Source organism: Panthera onca, chromosome D2, assembly GCF_046562875.1.
Source record: "Panthera onca isolate mPanOnc1 chromosome D2, mPanOnc1 haplotype 2, whole genome shotgun sequence".
NCBI classification, from domain to species: Eukaryota; Metazoa; Chordata; class Mammalia; order Carnivora; family Felidae; genus Panthera; species Panthera onca.
The window spans coordinates 40,180,483-40,205,946 of NC_138349.1; the positions used below are offsets into that span (position 1 = coordinate 40,180,483).

At 36.0% G+C, this 25,464-nt stretch overlaps 1 protein-coding gene across 7 annotated transcripts in view; it reads left to right on the forward strand.

The window, feature by feature from the left end:
* PARG (poly(ADP-ribose) glycohydrolase) overlaps positions 1-25,464 on the forward strand; it is a 131,322-nt gene that overhangs the window by 82,847 nt on the left and 23,011 nt on the right. For all 7 annotated transcript variants that reach the window (XM_081790506.1, XM_081790507.1, XM_081790508.1 and 4 more), the window contains 3 exons: positions 456-603; positions 16,734-16,812; positions 19,277-19,385. In XM_081790506.1, coding sequence (XP_081646632.1) covers positions 456-603; positions 16,734-16,812; positions 19,277-19,385 — 336 coding nt within the window. The remainder of the gene's footprint in view (positions 1-455; positions 604-16,733; positions 16,813-19,276; positions 19,386-25,464) is intronic.

The window sequence follows — 25,464 nt, forward strand, 5'->3', positions numbered from 1 at the left end:
GACTAAATTTCTTTAAGGACAAATGTTTGATTGCCATATTATATAAGAAAGATATAATTATATTAGAGTCATATGAAATCCATAAATGGAAATTGAGTAGTGAATGGTAGGGAAATGATCTTGAAACCTTTCCAGATAAAGTTTCCTTTGATTTGTGGCCCTTGTAGTACATATAAGGTTTGTAAATAAGAGTCTGTATGATTACACTGAGGCTTTTGCCTAAAAGCTCCATTTTCCAGGTTCCTTCTAAGGTTTTGGAATCTAAAGAAGTATGCAAAGATGTTACCTGGAGTGAGATGGAAAGAGTGCAGTCAACCACAGTCTGTTCTCCGTTGGAAGATTACTAATTTGGGGATTGATTTATATGGGAAACGAAAGCAAGAGAGAAAGTGCTTCTTTATCATATATGTAGGTATTTTAGATAATCATTTAACATGCCACATTTTTCCAAATAGGTGGATTTTGCAAACCGTTTTGTTGGAGGTGGTGTAACTGGTGCAGGACTTGTGCAAGAAGAAATCCGCTTTTTAATTAACCCCGAGTTAATTGTTTCACGGCTCTTCACTGAGGTGCTGGATCACAATGAATGTCTTATCATTACAGGTTAGTTTTGGGAAGTCTGTACAATAAAGTAGCTTTCCCCACCTATGAGTATCTATCATGAAGACTAGAGGCCACCCAGATACAGCTTTTCTCTATCATTGGCCTTAGTCCCAATGTTTTTATTGATTAATTTATTCTTGGTTTTTGGAAATTGTTACAGTTCTATTTTCCTAGTCGAGTAAGACACTTGATACCCACCTTTTCATTCTTGACATCTTTATCTGAGGAACAAGGGTAAAAGCTACCCTCCAGTTTGAAATTTTATGTTATGCCCTTAAAAAGAGGATAGTGATGTGTCTTTGACCATGTATTCTGTTATTATTCTTCCATTATGTTTCCAAATTGCTTTGTTATACTTCAATATGAAGATGTATATACATTTAAAAAGCATACTTACAGTATTCAAAGAGAGTACAACAGAGAGCTTTCATTGAATAGTAATAAATCAGGAACCTTATGTTTACCCTAATTTCTAATCCTGAGAGAAAAAGTGTGATGATCTAAATGCCTCTTCTTGATTTAAGTTAATATGGAAGGAGGAGAGAGGGAAATATAGTAAAATTTATACTTTTGGTCTATTATTGAGATTAAAATTTTTTTCTTAAGTTTTTTTACCTTGAGATACAACTATATCACTGTATTTTCTTGTGAATCAGCTACCAAAAATTTAGTGATTAACTCCCACCTCTCAAATTCTTAATCAGCCACTATACATAAGTTAAGTCTTTTATTCAGGTACCTAAAAGAACATTCCCACATAAAAGCCATAATCAGTCATCAGCTGCTGATGCCTCTATCTTTCTGCAAAAGAAGATTTCTTACCCTTTTTGAATCTGTTGCCGCTTTGAGATTAGTGTGGGAAACTAAATATTTAACTGGGTTGGAGAATTTGGTTGATTGTTATTCTGAAAAATTACAGTGAGAGAAAAACCATTCCATAGGAGTTACATAAAATTTGTACTCAACTAATTTACCTCCAAAGACGTACGTGTCTGAACTAAGACTCTGAGATCTACTCTTGAAGCCACTCTCTTTGTCTCAGATATATTTGTAGACAACCTTCAAGAGAGTATCAACATTTTGTTCCTTATGTTTTACTTTCATGATTTTCTCTTTGTCTTTGAACAGTTTGATTATGATGTGTTTAGAATCTCTTTGATTTTTATCCTATTTGGGGTTCATTGAGCCGCTTGAATGTTTAAATTTGGTAAATTTTTGACCAGTACTTCTTTAAATATTCTTTCTGTCCCTTTTTTTCTTCTCCTTCTGAGAATCCCATTATGCATATGTTGGTATACATGATGATGTCTTATTGGTCTCTGAAGCTCTGTTCGTTTTTCTTCATTCTCTATTCTTTTGTTCCTCAGACAGGATAATCTCATTTGACCTATATTCAAGTTTACAGATTCTTTTTTGTGCTTCCTTTCACTGCCTTTGAGTCCCTCCAGTGAAAAATGTTTATAACTTTTTTTTTCTTATGGTTATTTATTTATTTTGAGGTTGGGGGGAAGGGGCAGAGAGAGAGGGAGAGATAGCATCCCAATCTGTGATGACAGCACAGAGCCAGACATGAGGCTTGATCTCACAAACCATAGGATCATAACCTGAGCTGAAATCAAGAGTCAAGGATGCTCAACCAGCTGAGCCACCCAGGTGCCCCTGAAATTTTTATTCTGATTACTGTACTTTTCAACTCCAGAATTTCTATTTGGTTCTTTTTTTTTTTTCTTCTTAATAATTTCTCTCTCTCTCTCTCTTTGAGATTCTCTATTTGTGAGGCATTATTTGCAAACTTTAATTTAGTTCTTTAGACATAATTTCCCTTAGTTTTTTGAATATATTTAAAATAGCTAATGTCTTTGTTCAGTAAGTCTAACATCTGGGCTCCTTGGGTACAGTTATAGTTTACTCCCTTTTTTTCCCTGAGTATGGGCCTACTTTCTTTTTTCTTTGCATATCTCAATTTTTTGTTGAAAACCACACATTTGAATAATGTAGCAACTCTCAAAATCAGATTTTCCCCTTTGCCTAGAGTTTGTTTTTGTTGCTGTTTTCTCTTGTTGTTTCGTAACCTTTCTAAACTAATTCTGTAAAGTCTGTATTCTTTTTTTATATGTGACCATTAGTCTCTGCTGGGTTAGGTTAGTGGTTAACTAATGATTGGACGAAGATTGCTTAAATGTTTAGAGCCAATAAGTCTTTCAGTCTTTAGTGAAGGGCTCTATGTGGACACTGGGGCTCACCTTCAGCACTCAACCAGGCCAATGACACTTCCTTCCTGCTTGTACTTCACACTTCACTTCCTGCTTGCACAGAGCCTCAAGGTCTGAGGAGTGAGCTTAGGACTTTCTCACGTCTTTCTTGAGCATGTGCACAGACGTGGTCATACATATAGACTTCTAGATTCCTGGGAATACTAAGAACTTTTTAAAGCCCCTTACAGATATCTCATTCCTCAGCTTTTCTTTTGAAACTTTTTGATAAGGCTATTACTTGCCCTAACTGATATCTACTGCCTCAGGCAGCCATACTGCTAAGCAATTCCATGTAATTGTTTTCAACGAACAACCTTGGGGATTAGGTTTTTTATACTGGGTAAATTCCAAGTCAGGTCAAATAAAGGCAGCTTTGTGAGTGAGGTCTTCCAGGGAACCACCAGATAGGTTAGATGATGACAGTTCTCTGAGAATGGGGCTTTGAAGGAGCTTCAACCTTTTTCTGAACCCTTAGGTGGTTTTTACTGTGATTACAGACTGTTGGTGTTTTGTTTTTTTTTAAATATGAAATTTATTGTCAAATTGGTTTCCATACAACACCCAGTACTCATCCCAAAAGGTGCCCTCCTCAATGCCCATCACCCACTTTCCCCTCCTTCCCACCCCCCGTCAACCCTCAGTTTATTCTCAGTTTTTAAGAGTCTCTTATGGTTTGCCTCCTTCCCTCTCTAACTTTTTTTTTTCCTTCCCATCCCTCATGGTCTTCTGTTAAGTTTCTTAGGATCCACATAAGAGTAAAAACATATGGTATCGGTCTTTTTCTGTATGACTTATTTCACTTAGCATAACACTCTCCAGTTCCATCCACGTTGCTACAAAAGGCCAGATTTCATTCTTTCTCATTGCCAAGTAGTATTCCATTGTGTATATAAACCACAATTTCTTTATCCATTCATCAGTTGATGGACATTTAGGTTCTTTCCATAATTTGGCTATTGTTGAAAGTGCTAGACCCCGAATAGCCGAAGTAATATTGAAGGAGAAGACCAAAGCGGGAGGCATCACAATCCCAGACTTTAGCTTCTACTACAAAGCTGTGATCATCAAGACAGTATGGTATTGGCACAAAAACAGACACATAGACCAATGGAATAGAATAGAGACTCCAGAATTGGACCCACAAAAGTATGGCAAACTAATCTTGACAAAGCAGGAAAGATTATCCAATGGAAAAAAGACAGTCTCTTTAACAAATGGTGCTGGGAGAACTGGACAACGACGTGCAGAAAAATGAAACTAGACCACTTTCTTACACCATTCACAAAAATAAACTCAAAATGGATGAAGGACCTGAATGTGAGAGGAAACCATCAAAACCCTAGAGGAGAAAGCAGGAGAAAACCTCTCTGACCTCAGCCACAGCAGTTTCTTACTTGACACATCTCTAAAGGCAAGGGAATTAAAAGCAAAAATGACTATTGGGACCTCATCAAGATAAAAACCTTCTGCACTGCAAAGGAAACAACAAAACTAAAAGGCAACCGATGGAATGGGAAAAGATATTTGCAAATGACATATCAGACAAAGGGCTAGTATCCAAAATCTATAAAGAACTCACCAAACTCCACACTGAAAAACAAATAACCCAGTGAAGAAATGGGCAGAAAACATGCATAGACACTTCTCTCTCTCTCTCTTTTTTTTTTTTAAATATATGAAATTTATTGTCAAAATGGTTTCCATACCATACCCAGTGCTCATCCCAAAAGATGCCCTCTTCAATACCCATCACTCACCTTCCCCTCCCTCCCACCCCCCCATCAGCCCTCAGTTTGTTCTCAGTTTTTAAGAGTCTCTTATGCTTTGGCTCTCTCCCACTCTAACCTCTCTTTTTGTTTTTTTTCCTTCCCCTCCCCCATGGGTTCCTGTTAAGTTTCTCAGGATCCTCATAAGAGTGAAGACATATGGTATCTGTCTTTCTCTGTATGGCTTATTAGCATCACACTCTCCAGTTCCATCCACATTGCTACAAAGGGCCATATTTCATTCTTTCTCATTGCCACGTAGTACTCCATTGTGTATATAAACCACAATTTCTTTATCCATTCATCAGTTGATGGACATTTAGACTGTTTCCATAATTTGGCTATTGTTGAGAGTGCGACACCAACAGACACATGAAAAGATGCTTAGTGTCACTCCTCATCAGGGAAATACAAATCAAAATCATACTGAGATACCACCTCATGCTGGTCAGAGTGGCTAAAATGAACAAATCGGGAGACTATAGATGCTGGAGAGGATGTGGAGAAACAGGAACCCTCTTGCACTGTTGGTGGGAATGCAAACTGGTGCAGCCACTCTGGAAAACAGCGTGGACGTTCCTCAAAAAATTAAAAATAGATCTACCCTATGACCCAGCAATAACACTGCTGGGAATTTACCCAAGGGATACAGGAGTGCTGATGCATAGGGGCACTTGTACCCCAATGTTTATAGCAGACTGTTGGATTTTAAGGCTACTCTAGAGCTTGCAAGAGTTAAATAAGGAAAGTTAAAACATCATAAAACTCATTGTTTTTTCCAAGATTCAGCCAATTTTCTTTAATAAACCCTCCTCAGACTGCTACAAGCCTTTGGTTATTCCCACAGTTCATAAAAAGTTGATTCTCACAATTTTTGCCAGTGTTCTCATTGCTTTTATGGAGGAGAAATTTTTCAGAGGTTTTTACTTAATCAGTTTTGCTGATGTGTCCTTATATTTTGTAAGTTTTTGTTGGTTAAAAGAAAAAGGCTTTCACCAAGTTATTGTGCAGTATTTGGATATCTTATTATTTTTATAATATCCCTGTGATTCTGCTTTTTGGTGAGGTAAGGTAAATTGTTAATTTTTTAAGTTTATATGGGAAATTAAGAATGGAGCCTCAGCAAAGAAACTTCCCCTTGGATAAAACTCAACTATTTGAAGTTAATAACCTGAAGTATTTCATCTGGAATTCTGAGGTTGTGATCCAGATTATACTGAAATGTAAAGATAAAAACCTTTTATTTTCACTGTTGTCTCAACTCACTTATTGGTCCTCTGTCTGCATTTATTGTTTATCATGTGTGCAGATAGGAAGGATGCAGTTGGAATGTATTAGGGGAAAAGAAAGTACAGGAATTGCAGAACAAAAAAATTAAACTGTCTAAATCCATTGTTGGGCCAATAGATATTTTGTTGTTGTTGTTATATTTATTTTGAGAGAGAAGGAGAGCAAGTGGAGGAGAGGCAGAGAGAAAGGGAGAGAGAATCCCAAGCAGACTCCTTATCATCAGCACAGAGGCCGATGGAAAGCTTCATCTCACGAACCATGAGATCATGACCTGAGCCAAAATTAAGAGTCAGACACTTAACCGACTGAGCCAGCCAGGAGCCCCAAAGCCAATAGATACTTTAAATATTAGTCTCATTATGTTTTAGAGAGCTCTTAATGTCTGGAATGTGACTGCCTCCAGCATTTGGGTGTGTCAAATAATACTTTAAAAGATTTTTAATTTTTAGCAGCTAAATGAGATTTGAGCCAAAGATTCAGAACAGAATCTCTCCTTAGTTTTAAAGATGAATTTCCATCCTTAAAATAAAAAAGTTGGTAGAATGCTGGGCATTTAAACTCAAAGCTAATTTGTTTCATTTGCTTCATTTCTTTTTTACTTCGGAAGTAGTAAGTCTCTTATCATCTACCATTAATGTTGCTGTAAATAAAAAATGTAATTTTCCTGAGAATAGTAAAAGGAAAATACTAGAATTGTTTTTTTTTTTTTTTTTTTAAAGATAGTTTGTCCTCTGTCTAAAAAAGGATCATCACTATGGAGTTATGTCTGTTCTCTACCTTACCTACAGCTATTGTAAAATGAATGGAAAATTGCAGATCCATGACTCACCTTCACATCTATTATTACTTCAGGCTAGGGACATCCGGGGTGACTTTTAACTCAGCATTTTCCCTCACATCCACTTAATTCTATTATAGTGCCTTCTAATTAATATCTGTGATGTGATGTTCTCTTAATGGAAATGGCCATTTCATCATCTATTTGATGTTGGATTTCTGCCATCTTCCTTCTTAGGAGACTCTTAACCATGCACTGCAATCTATCTGCCTGATCAATTCCATTGCTTCTATGATTCATCCAGGCTCAATGAGCTAATGGCTGTGACTATGCTGCCTGAATCTGTAGAAGAGTTTGAGAAATTAGAAATAAATTAAATTTATCATCATTGTGGGGTATCTGGTTGGTATCAGACTTTGAAATGAATATGAAACAGGTCATGCAAACAGGCAAATAGTGTTTATCCAGATAGTGTTCTCCCTCTATTTGCTCTGATCCTCCCTGGAGGCAGCCATGGGTAAAACTTTTCAGTAAATATAGATAGAAGGAAAGAAACTGCAGTCTCCCCCGCCCCCCCCCCCCCCAACCTTTTCCTTTTTTACCCTTTTTCATGTTCTTCTACCTCATCTAGCAAAATAGCTTTACTACCAAAGGGTGTTATCATGGTTCTGGGAGTTTGTTTTGTTGTTTCTGTATGGTGAGCGCTTAAAGCAGGTGCCTAGACATAAAACTTACTGAGCAGAATGTTAGTACCTTTAAAATAAAACCTGCCCTCTAGTGAAGAGAATTGCCCCAGATATCACAGATTCTTAACATCTTTTGTGAACGTCAGCAGATCTGCTAGAAAGTAGAAAAGTGGATACCACTGCTTATGGTATTGATGCTTCTTATAGAACAACAACACTGAAGGCCCATCACTACAAAAACAGCCCATTGCTAACTAAATGATACCAGCTCACTGGGAAGGATCCAAACTCGTTTGAGTTTAGCTTCTCTTCATTTTTATTGATCATGGGAATGAAAGTCAAGAATGTTCTATCTCCTGCATAATCACCACTGTATGAGTGCTCCTAAGAAAAGCAGGGTAGATGGCTTTGCTTTCATATAAACCTTCTTTCCAAGAGCACAACCCATAGATATAGAATTTTTTCAGTCTCCAAATATTTTTTCCTTAGTTCTTCATAAATTTTTCATTATTTGTAAGAGAAGATAAGAACATGTATTACCAAATCTAAAAACTCATTAGTCTGTCATGAGCTCTTGCACAGATTTTAATGGGTTCCTTCTCGTTTTTCCTTAAGTGAAGATTTGTCTGTGAGCATGAAGTCTTATAGGCTATACCCACAGAGAGCTACCACAAAGGTCATTCAGTTGTCTTCTCTTGTTTGCTATTATCGCTATTTACCTTTGTGTTTCATCATAGTTTATCAATAAATTTGAATTTAAAACAAGGGTATCTGTTTTTCAGAACAGACAGTTGATATAATTTTGAAGGATGTCTACTCAGAAAAACCAGGATTTAATTTTCTTAGAGCAAAAGCATCTGTATATGCATCTTTGATTTCTCATACCTGAAGGAAATAAATCTAATCTTGTTTCTTTTAGGAAGGAAGACTAAAATCATCTTAACCTAAAATAGAAATATAATAATTGGTATTTTATATTTTTCAACCACTTTCTTTTGAAAAGAGAGAACAGGTGTTTGTTTTCGTAGTTAAGAGATCAGAGCAGGCAGTTTTGTTTTGTTTTTTATAAATAAGGAAAATGGAGCTTGTCCACTGCTGGACAAAAATTAGAAAGGAACAGAACTATTCATAGCTGTCTTTATTTCCAGTCAGGTCAGGAGACCAGGTTGCTTTTAAACTTCACATAAATGAAATCACGTGTCTTTGGTTTCTCTACCTCTTTATAAAGTTAAGTTTGATGACACCAATACTAACTGTTTTATGGTTTTGAAGACTTTTAAACTCCTATGGCTTTCCAAGCAATTCTATGAGGTAAACAAAACAAAAATTATTAACCAGCTTGATTTTCATATGCTGAAATGGAAGTCCCCTGAGAAATTTGGTTACTTAAGGATTCACTTTGGGTCCCTCATGTTTCCTAATCTCAGTGTGGTGCTCCTTTTACCATGCCACCCTGTCTTTGTAAATGTGAAATTTTTTATATGTGTCAATTGCATAGTACTTTCTGATTAAGTCTTTCTGGACTTATTATTTTAACCTCAGTTAATATAATGTTCTTCCGGTTTTGTTTGTTAATAATTACGTTTATGCAAGTACTTAATTGCTTCTATATTCTTCTTCTTCTCTCTTTCTTTTTTCTTTTTTCTTTTTTTTTTTAAGTAAGCCCCATATCCAATGTGAGGCTTGAACTCACGACCCTGAGATCAAGAGTCACATGTTCCACCAACTGGGCCAACCCCTGCATCTTATATACTTGCGTTACAAAATGCTAATATAGACACAAATGTTAATGACTTATAATCCTGCCCTTGAGAAACTGGTAATCTAGTGAGGGAGTTAGATTACATTTTCAACAGCTTTATTGAGGTATAATTGGCATACAGTAAACTGTATATTTAAAGTTTACAGTTAGGGAAGTTTTGACATATGGCTACATATATGAAGCTATTGCACCATGTTTTAATTGGGTTTGTTTTCTTATAGTGACTTTTTTTTTTTTAATTTTTTTTTTTTAACGTTTATTTATTTTTGAGACAGAGAGAGACAGAGCATGAACGGGGGAGGGTCAGAGAGAGAGGGAGACACAGAATCTGAAACAGGCTCCAGGCTCTGAGCAGTCAGCACAGAGCCCGATGCGGGGCTCGAACTCACATACCGCGAGATCGTGACCTGAGCCGAAGTCGGACGCTCAACCGACTGAGCCACCCAGGCGCCCCTCTTATATTGACTTTTGAAAATGCTTTATATGTTTTGGATACAAGTCTTTCTCTTTTTATTTTTTAATTTATTTTTTAATTCTTTTTAATGTTTATTTATTTTTGAGAGACAGACAGAGTGTGAGTGGGGGAGGGGCAGAGAGAGAGAGGGAGACACAGACTCCAAAGCAGGCTTCAGGCTCTGAGCTGTCAGCACAGAGCCCGACGCGGGGCTGGAACTCACAAATTGTCAGATCATGACCTGAGCCAAAGTCAGACGCTTAACTGACTGAACCATTCAGGTGCCCCAGATACAAGTCTTTCGTTAGATATATGTGGTGTGTCTTTTCATGACCTTAATAGTGATGTTTAAGGAATGGAAGTTTCTAATTTTGAAATTCAGTTTACTGATTTATTCTTTTTGTGTTCATACCGTCTTGATTGCTGTAGCTTTATAATAATTCTTGAAATCAGGTAGTGTGAGCCCTCCAAGTTTGTTCTTCTTCAGAGTTGTGTTGGTGAATTTTAGAATCAATTTATCAATATCTACAAAAAAGCTTGCTGGACTTTTAGTCAAGACTGCTTTGAATCTGTAGATCAGTTTGGGGAGAATTGACATCTTAACAATATTTAGTCTTTGACACATGAATGAGATATCTCTGTTTATTGGGGTCATCTTTACTTTCTCTCAGTAGTATACTTTTCACTGTATACTTTTACATTTTCTCAGGTTTATTCCTTAGTATTTCATATTTTTTTATTGCTGTGTAAATGTATATTTAAAATTTCAGTTTCTGATTGTTCATTGCTACTGTGTAGAAATATAACTGACTTTCAGATTGCAATTTAATATGTTAAGTTCCTTACTGATGTTCTGTGCAGAGTACTGTGGAGCACAGACAAGGGACCACCAACTCTACTTATGGTGTCCAGGAAGGCTTAACAAAAAACATGAATTCTGTAGTTTATTTTCTTAATTTGTAGCTGAGTATCTTATCCAAAATTCTAGATGAATTTATAAGAATTAAGTGTACATTATTTTAAATTTTTGAAAAATTATTTTTAAGAAGCAGTATGCTAAGTAATAGACTAGAAACTCTAGTATTGAGTTTAAATCTTTTAAGTTTTTGTTATGGGAAATTTTAATCATCTGTGAAAACGGAGTATTTTTCATAGCTTTTTAGATATTTATTTATATTGTATAGATATTTTTATATTTATGTGTGTATGAGAAACTTCAGACTCAGGAAAGGTACAAGAATAATATAAGGAACTTCCATATATTGTTCACCCAGATTCACTAGTTTACATCTCTCCCCATCTGCTTTATCATTCTTTCTCTATTTTCCTCATCTCTGTCCAAGAGTATGTTGGAGACATTATGACCCCCCCCCCCCCATTTTTTTTAATGTTTATTTTTGAAAGAGAGACAGAGTGTGACCAGGGATGTTGGGGACAGAGAGAGAGGGAGACACAGAACCTGAAGCAGGCTGCAGGCTCTGAGCTATCAGCACAGAGCCCGACGCAGGGCTTGAACTCACGAACCATGAGATCATGACCTGAACCAAAGTCAGACACTTAACTGACTGAGCCACCCAGGTGCCCCAACTTTGTGCCCTTTTACCCCAAATACTTTGTTGTATATTTCTTAATAACTAGGAAATTCTGTTAAATCAGCACAGCAAAGTTATAAAAATTGGGAAATTTAACATTAATAAAGAACTATGAATTAATTCCTACTCAATATTTTCATTTTCATTTTGTCAGTTAACCTAATTATATTCTTTGTAGCTTTTTTTCCCCCGAGTCTACTCCGGTAGTGGATCATATCTTGACTCCTTTCAACCAGGATAGTTTCTCAGCCTTTCCTGGTATTTGTTCACCTTGATATTTTTAAAGTATATAAACCAATTACTTGGTAGATTGTCTCTTATTTTGGGTTTGCGCAATGTTTCTTTGTAACTAGATTCAGTTTATTCATTTTAGTTGGAATCCCACTGAAATGGTGTGTCCTGCTCTAATGTATCTTTGAGAATAGTAATACCACTTTGTTTCAGTGTCTGTGATATTAAGTGTCAGGACTTGGTTGAGGTAGGATGTGCTAGGTTCTCCACTGTCAAGTTAGTATTTTCCCTTTCTAATTAATTTGTAGTTATATATTTTACATACTTTGAAAGTGTAAATATCCTGTCCTCATCAAACATTTGGCCACTAATTTTAGCACCCATTTTCTTAACTCCCATCATTCCTTCTGCATTTAGTAGTTGGCGCTCTACTGTAAGGGAGATTTTCCATTCTCTCTTATTTATGTATATTAATATTTCTATAGATGCATGGATTCTTACTTTATTCAATGTGTTATAATCCATTATTGTCATCTGTTTTGATGCTAAATTATTCCAGATTTGGTCAGTGAGAGCCCCTTCAGTTGGCTATTGTGTTCCTTTGACAATGCGCCGATCATTCTTTAATGCACTTTCTTCTTTTTTGGCATAAAAAGATGTTCTAAACTCAATCTTGTATATTCCCTGCCCCTAGATTCAGCCATTTCTCCAAGGAGTCCTGGATATAGAGTAATTTTTAGAAATCAGGAGTTGAATTGGTTATTCCTTATTGCTACGAAGAGAGTCATTGCTTCCATGCCTTCATCATCAGAGCCAGGAGGTATATGGTTTAACCACACACACGCATACACATACCAACAAACAACCATGAATTCCTGTGGGTACCTCTCATTGCCATCCAACATCATGGCATAAATTCTAGCCTTCCTCTTTTCTCATTTGCATAAACCTAGAATACACAGAATGTGATTTCATAACTTCTAAGCCTTGCCACTGCAAAAAGCAAACCTGTTAAGTGGAGTTAAGCTGACATCCTTGTCCACATTTGGTTTTGTCATTCTTTTTGATTTAGCTGTTCTGTCAGGTACATAGTGGTATTTCACTGGGGTTTTGATTTGCATTCCCCTTAGGACTAGTGATGTTCACCAGTATTTCATGTAGTCATTGGCCAATTTTGTATCTTCTTCTGTGATGTTTAAGTCTTTTGCTTATTTTTCTAGATTGGGTTGTTTGTATATTTTTATTACTGACTTCTAGGAGTTCTTCAGTATTCTGAACACAAGTCTTTTGTCAGATAGTTGTTTTCCAAATATTTTTCCTCCAGTCTTGCCTAAGCATTTTCCTAAAAGTGTTTTAATATTGACCTAATCTAGTCTTTTAAAATTTTTATTAAGGTTACTGCTTTCTTTGTCCTATTTAAGAAATTTTTATGTACCTCCAACGTCTTAAAGCCATTCTCCTGTGTTTTCTTCTAGAGGTCTTATAACTTTAGGTTTTATGTTGATGCCTGTTATTTTATCTCAAAATGATTTTTGTTCATAGTGTGAGGTAGCAGTTAAAGTTTATGATATTTTTCTGTATGAATATCTAATTATTGCAATAGCATGTCGGAAGGATGGTCCTTTCCCCAATGGATTGTTTTAGCACCTTTGTTGTAAGTCAGTTGACCATACAAGTGTGGATTTATCTATGAATTCTATTTACTTCCATTGATCTATCTATTGGTCTTTCCTTAGGTCACAACTAAGTAAATCTTAAACTCAGGTAGCTGAATCCTCCAATTCTGTTCTTTTTTCACAAGTATTTTCATTACTTTAGGTTCTTTGCATTTCCATTCAAATTTTAGAATCACCATCTCAATTACTATTAAAAAAAAAAAAAGCCTGCTAAGGATATTAACAGGATTGAGGAAAATTTGCAATTACAGTATTGAGAAATACAATATTGAGTCTTCAAGCCCCTGAACATGGTCGCCATTTATTTAAATCTTCTCTACTTTTTCTCAGTGGTGTCTTCTACATCTTTTGTTACATTTACTCCTAAGTATTTTATGGTTTTTGATGCTATGATTAATGGATTTTTAAGTTTTATTTCCCCATTGTTTGTTGCTAGTATATAGACTTATCTTTGATCTTACTGCATTTATTTACGAGCTTTTCTTCCTTTTCCGTAACTTTTCTTTCTTTCTTTTCCTAGTGATTCCTTAGGATTTGCTACATGAACAGTCATAACATTTGCAAATAGGGATAGTCTTATTTTTTTTATTCTCTTTGTGATTTTTCTTTCTATTTTTATTTTATTTATTTATTTATTTATTTCCCTTATTGCAGCCGCTAGGACTTCACTACAGTGTTGAATTAGGTGGAATGTTTTTATCACTGAGTATGAAGGTAGTTGTAAGCTTTTATGTAATGATCCTTAATCAGATTGAGGGAGTTCTTTTTTTTTTTTTTTTATTCTTAGTTTTGCTGAAAATGTTAATCATGATGGATGTTGAATTTTATTTTTTCTCCAACTTTTGATATGATTATGTGGGGTTCTTTAATCTGTTAATGTGATGAATTTCATTAATTTTTCAAATGTGAATTCAAAATAAAAGCATAATTGTTATGTCTTTCTGGTGAATTGACCCTTTTATCATTATGAAGTATTCCTCTTTATCTTTCATAATACTCCTTCACATAAAGTCTGATTTATCCAATATTAATATAACTACTCTCACTTTCTTATGGTTACTGTTGTCATATTTGCTTCTTTTAATTCATAGGTTCCTCTCTCTTTTACTCTCCTTATGAATGTTTTGTAAGCAGCCTAGACTATTGGTCCTATAGAGTTTCCCATGGTCTAAATGTTGCTGATTACATTTTCATGGTGGTATTTAACATGTTTCTCTGTTCTCTGTAAATTAATAGTTAAATGTAGAGGCCATTTGCAGTGTTAATCACAACATTTACTACTCTTTGTGTATAAAAGCTTCAGGTTGTTTAAGTAACCTGTTAGAAGTTAACCTGACCCTCAAAATGAAATTAATTTTCTTTTGGATGAAGAATTGACAGTTCATAATTAGCATGTCATGACTTGATTTTAAGTTATTTTTATTTTTATTAAACATGTTTTCTATTTTTTTAAGTTTGTTTATTTTATTATTATAAGTTTATTTATTTTGAGAGAGAGAGCAGGGTAGGGGCAGAGAGAGAGGGAGTCACAGACTCGAAAGCAGGCTCTGCACTATCAGTGCAGAGTCTAACACGGGGCTCGATCCCATGAACCACGAGACCGTAACACCAGCTGAAATCAAGAGTCGGACACTTAACTGACTGAGCCACCCTGGCGTCGCTAAGTTTATTTATTTATTTAAGTAATTTCTGCACCCAGCGTCGGGCTTGAACTCAACCCCAAGATCAATAGTCACGTGCTCTTCCAACTGAGCCAGGCAGGCACCCCATTTCCTTTTTTTTTTTTTTTTTTTTTTTTTGTAAATCTTTATTTGAGAGAGAAAGGGAGAGAAACAGAGAGAATGGGGGAGGGGCATAGAAAGAATACTAAACAGGCTCCTTGCTATCAGTACAGAGCTGACACGGAGTTCAGTCTCATGAACAGTGAGATCATGACCTGAGCCAAAATCAAGAATCATATGCTCAACCATCTGAGCCACCCAGATGCCCCCTCCTTCTTTTCTATTTTTATAAAGTATATTTTTTTCTGAAATACTGTATATTCTAATAACATTTTTTTCCTGAATATTAAGTCTGTCACAGATATCTTCAGTATTGGGCCTTTATAGTATGAGTAGTCATTTGTTAATAAATAGTGTTCTAGCTGTCTGTAAAAGTCAGGGGGCACCTGGGTGACTCAGTCAATTGAGCGTCTGACTTCAGCTCAGGTCATGATTTCGCTGTTCACGGGTTTGAGCCTCACGTCGGGCTCTGTGATGATAGCTTAGAGCCTGGAGCCGGCCTTAGATTCTGTATCCCCTCATTCCCTATGCCTCTCTGGTGATCTCTCTCTCTCTGTCTCTCTCTCTCTCTCTCCCTCCCTCCCTCCCTCCCTCCCTCTCTCTCAAAAATAAATAAAAAGCATTTTAAAAAAATTGAAAAAGTCAGTCTGCTTGCATTTTATTTACTGGCAAAATTAAGGCACTTGGACTAAAATGTCACTAATATTAGTTGTCAGTGTTGTCTTGTTTATTTTTTGTTAATTTCTTTTTTCTTTATGAAAAGTATTGTCTTGCTCAGGGTTTTCAGCTTTTCGTTTTACTGTTTTGTTGATTCTTGAAAATTAAGTGATTACTGAGCTGATCATAGGAATTGGAATGATTTTATTTAGTTAAATAATAGGACACTTTGGCACCATACCTCCTGACATTCAGGTCTGATGAAGTAGAAATCTCTGGGAGTGCCTGGCTGGCTCACTCAGAGGAGCTTAATGTAACTTGATCTCAGGGTCATGAGTTCGAGTTCCACATTGGATATAGAGATTATGCTTAAATAAATAAAAACTTTTAAAAATAAAAGTAGAAATCTCTGTTAAGTGGCAGCCTTGGTGCACATTCTCATCAAGTGAATTTTAATTATGCTTTTTTCCCCTCCCTTTCTCATATCACAATATACTGGTTTTAAAATGCCCTTTGAAGTCACTTGCATGTTGATAGGCAAGTCCTAGATTTAATTTTAATGACTCTTTTCTTAGCAGGGAATGTCGTTATGTAAAATTGCTTTCTCAATAGTACAAACTAAATATTACCATCAGATTACTAATATTGAAGACATTGGACTTTTATAAAAGTCACTGCACTCCTCACGAAAGAAATTTTTTTATGTAAAATTTTTTTTAAGTTTATTTTGTGAGAGAGAGAAACAGAGCACACAAGTGGGGGAAGAGCAGAGAGAGAGGGAGAGAGAATCCCAAGCAGGCTCTGTGCTGTCAGCACAGAGCACGATGTGGGGCTTGAACCTAAAACTGTGATACCATAACCTGAGCTGACGTCAAGAGCCAGATGCTTTACCGAGTGAGCCACCAGGCATCCCTCATGAAAGAGATTAATATGACAGAGCATATTTTGTTTTCTCTGTTGATCGAGACATTTATCTGTGTACAATAAACATTGCAGTGGCTTTTATAGGTGTCATTTTCTTCCTTACAGAAAATAATAGCAAGTCATTAAGACCAGTGGGGTTTTTTGGTTTTTGTTTCAGTTGACATTTGCCAATAAGGTATTTCTAGAAAGGAGAAATAAGTTTATTAACAAGACCCTTTAGAACATGCAGCTTTTAAGAAAAATCTTTCCAAAAAATAATGGCAGATTATTTGTTTCAGGTACCGAACAGTACAGTGAATACACAGGCTATGCTGAAACGTATCGTTGGGCCCGAAGTCACGAAGATGGGAGTGAAAGGTGAGTTCATTTCTGACTTTAGTATCACTTGACCAAAAACTAAGGATTGTGGGCTTGACCTAGTACATTCTGTCTCCCATCTACTCTTATTTCAGAAATGTAACTGCCTTTTTATGTTCGGTATTACAGGTTCATTAATAGTTAAAATAGTATTACCATTTCCATATACAAAAGGGAAGAACAGAGAAATAAAAGCCAAAAGTCTAAGCCAAGAACAAGAAGGGCAGAACTCTTGTTCTTTTTTTTTTTTTTTTTTAATTTTGATGTTTATTTTATTTTTGAGAGAATGCTCACAAGCAGGGGAGGGACCAGAGAGAGAGGGAGACACAGAATCCAAAGCAAGCTGCAGACTATGAGCTGTCAGTGCAAAGCCTGATGCGGGGCTCGAACCCACAAACCGTGAGATCATGACCTGAGCCGAAGTCCTATGCTTAACAGACTGAGACATCCAGGCACCCCAGGACTCTTGTTCTTTACCTCTCAGCTTCCAGGTTGTAAGCAGTCAGTGGAGGTTCACTTCCAAGGCCAAACTTATTTAGAATAAGTTCTTACTAGAGCTTAAAGCCTTTAACTGGCTTATTTAGTTATCCTGAATTTTTCTGTGAGATTAAGTAGGTGGGGAAACATGGTGAGAAAGCTTGCCTAATGCCACAGAACAGTTAACAGCAGTAAACTTTGCTGTTCCTGTCTCCTTATTTCTTACTGAAAAATATTTTTATACTTTGCCATTTTTGCTTCCTCACAAAATTGGTTTAACAGGGGTGAACTTTTATAGAAATGGTGCCTGGATAATATTCCATTGTGTATATATATACCACACCTTCTTTATCCATTCATCAGTTGATGGATATTTGGGCTCTTTCCATAATTTAGCTATTGTTGATAATGCTGCTGTAAACATTGGGGTGCATCTATCCCTTTGAATCAGTATTTTTATATCCTTTGGGTAAATACTCAATAGTGCAATTGCTGGATCATAGGATAAAGAAGATTTGACATATACACACACATTCATACCTACATACATCATTCATACATACATACACATATACACACAATGGAATATTACTCAGCCATCAAAAAGAATGAAATCTTGCCATTTGCAACAACGCGAATGAACTAGAATGTGTAATCCTAAGTGAAATAAGTCAATCAGAGAAAGACAAATACCATATGATTTTATTCATATGTGGAATTTAAGAAACAAAACAAATGAACATGGTGGGAGGGATGGGAGAGGCAAGCCAAGAAACAGACTCTTAACTATAGAGTACAAACTGAGGGTTACTGGAGGGGAAATGTGTGGGGGGATGGGTAAAATATGTGATGGGGATTAAGGAGGGCTGTTGTGATGAGCACTGGGTGATGTTTGTAACTAATGAATCACCTGAAACTAATATTATATTGTATATTAACTAACTGGAATTTAAATAAAAATTTGGAGAAAGGAAGAAAAACGAAATGGTGCCTGAAAGTGTGTGTGTGTGTGTGTGTGTGTGTGTGTGTGTGTGTGTGTGTGTGAGGGAGTGTATGTATGAAAAAGAGCCATTGTTTCAGAATCAGCTGTTGCCCACCTACCCTTGCAAACTTATTCTTCGTAATATCTCAAATCCAACCCCTGGTCTCTCTCTCGTTGTTTTGATTAAAATATTTGGTTGCAACAATTATGTGGATGTTTAATTGCTGATAATTACTTACAGACTAACATGAAGGTTTCTGTTGCCATTCTTCAGCATGAAAAAGTTGCTTGGCATGTCAATTTATGTAAGCCTGTAATGTAAAGAGAATATTGGAATATTTGGAATTTCACGTTTCCAAAATCATCTCACCCAGTCCTTATTTCCACAGGCAATGTGTTACTGTCTGCTTTACTGTGTTTGTCTTTTTAAAAATAGTTTTGCACTGTCTGCAGTTGTGCACAGTACACATTTTTTGTAACACTTGACTTCTTGGGGTTATGTTTTGGATGATAGTGATACATGGCAATGTTATAAACCCAAGCCCCAAAGAGCAGGTCTTTGAAAGCCAAGGAGGAATGAGCTTTTTGACCTTTTTTTTTTTTTTTTTTCCCTTTTTTTTTTGGCATTAGTCAAGATACAAATGACGTCTCGTTAGTCTTAGAGGAAAACCAAGAGCTAAGTTCCTTTTGTGTGGCCCCTAAATCCTTTAACTTCTGAGACTCACTGTAAATGATGTACCTGTTTACATTAGGTCATGTTTGTCATCTCTTGATAATTTTTCATGTTACCGTTTAATGCCTAACAGTCTATAACGTGAATGCCTTGAAATCTAAGAATAAAATGGTGTTTTCTGCCCTCCTGTTTTGCTGAGACCTATGGCTACTGGTTTGTTGGTTTATTTTTAATATGTTAACCCTGCCAAATTCTCAGAAACCCGGCCTCACAAGGGTTATATTTTGTGAGTGTCTTTCCTTAGTCATCTTGCCCCTTTCATCCTGCCCCAGGGACGCCTGGCAGCGGCGTGGCACCGAAATCGTCGCCATTGATGCCCTTCACTTCAGACGCTACCTCGACCAGTTTGTGCCTGAGAAAATCAGACGCGAGCTTAACAAGGCCAGTAACCTCATTTCTTAGTTCATCTGGCAACTGTCATCTATTTACTGCCATTTTATTAATGCTGAAATTAATGCTTTCTGGTAATTCTTGCAGTGTCAGTATGTCTGCCCACAGCTCTCCTGATTTAATGGGTCTGTCAGCTTGTACAAGATGTACTTTCCATTTCGTAATTGCTTGATTACTGATGCCAGATAGACTGTTGCTTGATATTGAGCCCCACACATGCATTTAGCTCATCAAGTACTTTTACTTGCTTTGGAACATTATTATTTTAAAACCATATAGAAGTGAATGAGTGCTAAAAATTTTTTTCACACCTTTCAATGATGTCTCTGCAAAGGTATGCTGTTAGGATTGATGCAGATAAGCCATAAAAGTTAAGTTTTATTATAGGTAAGATTCACTTGTAAACTGTTTATTGATTAATTTGGCATATTTATGATAGAATCTGTGATTTTCTGTGATGTTCAGTGCTGTCTACCACAATCATTTGTCTAATTGTATTACAGAAATATGAAAATGAGCCATACCTATTATTCAGATTTTCACTTCTGTTAACCATATAAATAAATTCTTATCATTCAGTAGAGTACTGATTCTATTCTCTAGATTTAGGGCTTTACCAAAATAATTGATAATTTTAGATCCTCAAATTAACAGCCAAGGAAACTGACCCAATTCTGAAAACCATTGTTTAACTCACATTGTTATGAGATTGTTTGTTAAGATAATGAGATCTGTGGTTTTGCATGGCTACACATTGCCAGTCCCTACATAGACTTTTGATTATGACAGCAGACTGAGTGTACCGTTGCAAGGGGATTGGGAGTGCCCTGGGACTGGCACTTCTGGCATTAAGTATATCCTCGTCACAGTTTCTGCCTGGTCTTACCACAGAAATGGCCTCTCTGTGGTACTCTGCTTATCCTAGCTCAAACACCTTGCCCTTCTTATAGTTAGTAAACAACCAAATAATCCACAGCGGCTTTTACTACTCTTACAAACTGGTATATATTTTGAGTGTAAATACATTTATTATCTCGTATTCTGATCTACTTGAGAATCTAATTGTTGAATGTTTTCTCATACATAATCTATTAGGTTATTTTAATGTTTACAGTTCTCAAAGGGATCTCTTAAAAAAAAAAGAGTAGGGGCGACTGGGTGGCCCAGTTCATTAAGTGCCGAATTCTTGGTTTCACTCAGGTCATGATCTCATGGTTTGTGGGACCGAGCCCCCAAGTCTGGCTCTGCACTAGCAGTGCAGGGCCTGCTTGGGATTTTCTCTCTCTCCCTCTCTCTTTGTCCTCCCCTTCTTGCTCCCGTTTGCGCATGTGCTCGCTCTCTCTCTCTCTCTCAAATAAATAAACTTAAAAAAATGTTTAAAAAATTTTTTTGAAGAGTAAGTAAATGCACTATCTTCCAAAGTTAAACTTAGGTAACTGATAATCACATGTATATATTTTTTCTTGTTTTTTTTTTAAAGTAATTTCTCAGAAAACCTATGGAGAAAGACTGTTGTTTGGTATATCAGCAGGTATAATTTCTCTCCTTTACCTGATTCTGAAAGTCAGAGATTCTAGAACGAAATATCTTTTATTATGTTCGGCACATTTTAAATGTAAGTCTTTCACTATTCCAAATTCCTGTTTCCAAATACATGATATTTTTATTATATAGCATATCAAGTAGAATGAGATTTATCTTTAGATTTTCATCAGATATTCCTTCCTTATTAAACACATATGAATTTGTCAGATGGTCATGGTCACTGATAATAGAAGACATTTATGTAAGCAGTAGGTAGTTTGGAAAAGAAATATGTGTAAAGGGAATGTGTTTAACCATAATCATACATTAACAAAAATTTAAAGGATAAAAATTTATATTCTTATGGATAAAAATTTATATTCTCACAAATACTTTTCTGTTGGAGCTAGATTGTTCACATTTAGAAATTATCTGCAAATATAGTTTTAAAAAATAATCCTGGGCATAAATAAATCTTTTTTAATTACCCATGGCCAATTGGTATTCTCTACATTTACTTATTTATATAGCACTAACCTTTTTGCCTCTCCTCAAAGACAGCAGAAAGTTAAAGATATGAAACCTTGGTGTATGTGAATAGGTTAAATTAGATATAAGTATTTGTAGAATGTAGAGTCCTTAGGAAACTCACTTCATACAAAAAGAATGAGCCTTTAACCTGGCAACAGAAGACGTTTTATTTGACTCAAATCAGTCAGTCCCAAGCGCACTGCCTTGCTTATGAGAACTTCTCAAAAATATTTGTTAAATGCATTAGTTGGTGATTCATTAAACTTCTTAGAAATTACTAACACAGTTTTTTAAGATAAACTTTTTAGATATAATTACATTATCTTAAATCACTGAAAATGTTACAAATTTATAGATATTTCCTAAATATTCTTCACGTGCCAGATAAAGCCTCTAAGTCTACCTTCCATTCAAGTATGGAATAGATGAAACCATATGAAGCAGATGGATTGATAGTATGTAGTTCTCTGTTTCAACCTGCCATTGTTCATATCAGTATGCAAGTAAGTCTAATTTATAGTTCATAAAAGGTTCTTTGCGGTCAAATAGTGGTGGAAAAAATTTTTAATTATACAAATAGCAATAGTGAAAATAATAGCTAACATTAAATGATTGCATATGACATGCTAGGCACTCTACTTAGCACTTTAAATTTGATGTCTGATTTAATCCTAACCACCCAGGGAAGTGTAGATACTCTTCTTGTCTCCAGTTTAGAGATCATAAACGGAGCCTCAAGAAGTTAAATAACTTGCCTCACGTCACACAGCTGGGCAGTGATGAAGTCAGGGCTTGAATCCAGGTTCCCCTGACTTCAAACCACTTTTTAAAAATGTAACTCCTTTCACATAGATATTACTATAACTAGGTCTCTTTCCAGACTTTTTACCTATTTCCATCTTAAATCACTGAGAATATTCTCTGCATTTCGTTAACAATCTCCTGCAAGCATATATGTCCTTGGTTACCTCTTTCTTCTCTTAAAATCACAATCCTAAACAGTGAGCAAGCTTCTAGTTGATTGCTTTTCTCCGTATCCTTTATTGTTTGATATACTTTTTAAAGGAACTTTGAAGGCTTTCCCCCCACCAGCCTATTTATTAAATTCTCTAAGACAAGAAAATAGCACAGGTGTAGAGTAAGCTCATTAGCACATGGGCTAACATTGAGCAAGCACTTAGTTCAGGGCCTGGCACACGGGAAGGCACTTGATAAATATATGTTCTTTCATTCACTGCTATATTCCAAAACATTTTCTCTTTTAGCCAAGATTGAGTTTTCTTTCTTTTTTTTTAAGTTTATTTATTTATTTTGAGAGAAAGAGATCTGTGCGCACACAGTGGGGAAGGGGCAGAGAGAGAGGGAGAATCCCAGGCAGGCTCCACACTGTCAGTGCAGAGCCCAAAGCTGGGCTCGAATTCACAAAACTGTGAGATCATGACCTAAGCCAAAATCGAGAGTCAGACACTTAACTGACTGAGCCACCCAGGTGCCCCTGAGAATTAGTTTTCTAATTCTTTCACTGGAAGAAAAGAAAGCAGTAAATGATTTTGTTAAATGTCGTTGGCAAGTTAACTAGAGAACTAATTCACATAACTTTGGGTCTTCTAAATAAAAGCATTCCATCATTTATTGGTTACATTTACCTATTAAAATAGAGTTATGAATTTTAGTATGGCGGCAGAGTTTTACATAAACTGACAACACAACTTGGAGAGAATATTAAGTGATTTACACCTTGCTGTGTTTGATAAACTTGGGTTTAAAGCAGAAGAGTCTATTAAATTACTCTAAAGGTGACTTGTACAGTTCAACTTTTTTTCATGCCAGAGAGAAAGTGGGCAGGAACAGAAAACTCATTTTATCTAGGAAGCAACAGAGCGTAAGACCAGTTTTCACCATCAGAATTCAATGTGGATCTCTGAATTCTGTGGGCTCTTTTGCTACTTTTAGGCATTAGTCATCAGGTCGAACTGAAAGGGCAATCCCACAAAGTGCTTTATTCCCTTTGGAAACAGTTTGCTCCGTCTAGGCTCCACCTGTCCTATTGGACCTACATCGTGACCTGCAAGCAGAGTTGGTTTTTAAAAGGAAGAGTCTGTTGTCTTTTATTTAACTGATACTGTGAAGCAGTGTTTAATTCTGTGAGGGATCAGCTGGGTGACACTGTAGAGGAAAATTATCTTTGTAGTTGGAAGGATTTATGACTCTAGCTTGCAAAAGTGGCATATAGCTCAGCAAGGGAAGAAAGAAATCATCTGTGAAAAGTTGTATTTAGCCATGTTAGACTCATTCAAGTAATATTAAGTAATGAATACATTTCGTAGAGGTTTCTGGATCAGAAATTGAACGAAGCAAACAGACCACCCTAACAGGAAATCACCACCATTTACCCTTTTTAAAATCATTTTGTTTATGGATTTTTTTGTTATTACCCATCAACAAATTTGGAAAGAGGTTGTTATTAAACCAGAGCTTAATTAACAAAACCATTCAATACTGGCTGCTGGTATTTCTTTTTTTTTTTTTTTAATGTTTATTTATTTTTGAGAGAGAGAGAGAGAAGCAAGTGGGAGAGGGGCAGGGAGAGAGAGGGAAACAGAATCCGTTGAAGGCTTCACGCTGTCAGCGCAAAACCAGACATGAGGCTTGAATCCATGAGCCCTGAGATCATAACCTAAGCTGAAGTTGGTCACAACCCACTGAGCCACCTAGGTGCCCCTAGATGCTGGTATTTCTAAGTTCAACATCTGGGGTAGCCTAGATAGCCCAGTTGAGAGAGTGTTAAACTGGAGGAGGAGTTCAACATCTGATCATTAATAATATTTTCTTAAGTACAGTTGACTCTTGAACAACTCAGAAATTGGGGGTGCCAATCCTCTGTATAGCCGAAAATCTACATACAACTTTTGACCCCCCCCAAAACTTAACTATTAATAGCCTACTATTGACTGGAAGCCTTACTGACAGCATAAGGAGTTAATTAACACGTAGATTGTATGTTTTATGTATTATATACTGTATTCTTAAAATAAAATAAGCTAGAGAAAAGAAAATGTTATTTAGAAAATCATAAGGAAGAGAAAAATACATTTGCAATACTTTAGTGTATTTATCAAAAAAATCTGCGTGTAAGTGGACCATGCAATTCAAACCCACCTTGTTCAAGGGTCAGTTGTATGTGTCACTTTACTTTTCAGAAATACTAGCCCCAAATGTGTCATTTTTAGTGAGTTTTTTCTTAAATCTCTTAATATAAAGAATCAGAGTAATCATAGATAATCTAATCCAATCTTTGATTTCACACATAAGGAGACTAAGGTCTGCATAATTCTTTCATTTTATTTAGTCTATCTAGTAATGTTACAATTAACATTTATTTATTTATTTTGAGAGAGAGAATGCATGCTTGTGCACAAGTCGGGGAGGGACAGAGAGAGAGAGAGAGAGAGAGAGAGAGAGAGAAAATACCAGGCAGGCTCCGTGCTGTCAGTGCAGAGCCCAACACAGGGGCCTCGATCTGTTGATTGTTGACCTGAGCCAGGATCAAGCTACCCAGGTTCCCCCAATTATTTTGTGGAGAAAAAAGTCATTCGTGATCCTACCTTTCAAATAGTTGTTTTCATTTTTGTACGTCCTTCCACATGAATAGTTTCATAAAAATGTGTTCAAAAGTTGCCTATAACTTTGTATTTTACCTATTCAACTATATATTGTAAATATTTTTCGCATTTTCTAATATCATCATAATAATTTGTTTAATGGCCATAAAACTGGTTGGATTGGTGTACTACAGTTGAACTACTATTTTTGAATAACTTGGTGGTCCCAAGTTTTTCTCATTACACGTAATGTAGTAATAAACCTCTTTGTTATTTAATCAAATAACAAAAGAAATTTACAAAAGATGAAAATTTTGCAAAATCGTTATTACTTAATCTAAGGATAATTTTTTTTTTTAAATAGGCTCCATGCCCAATGTGGGGTTTGAACTCACAACCCTGAGATCAAGAGT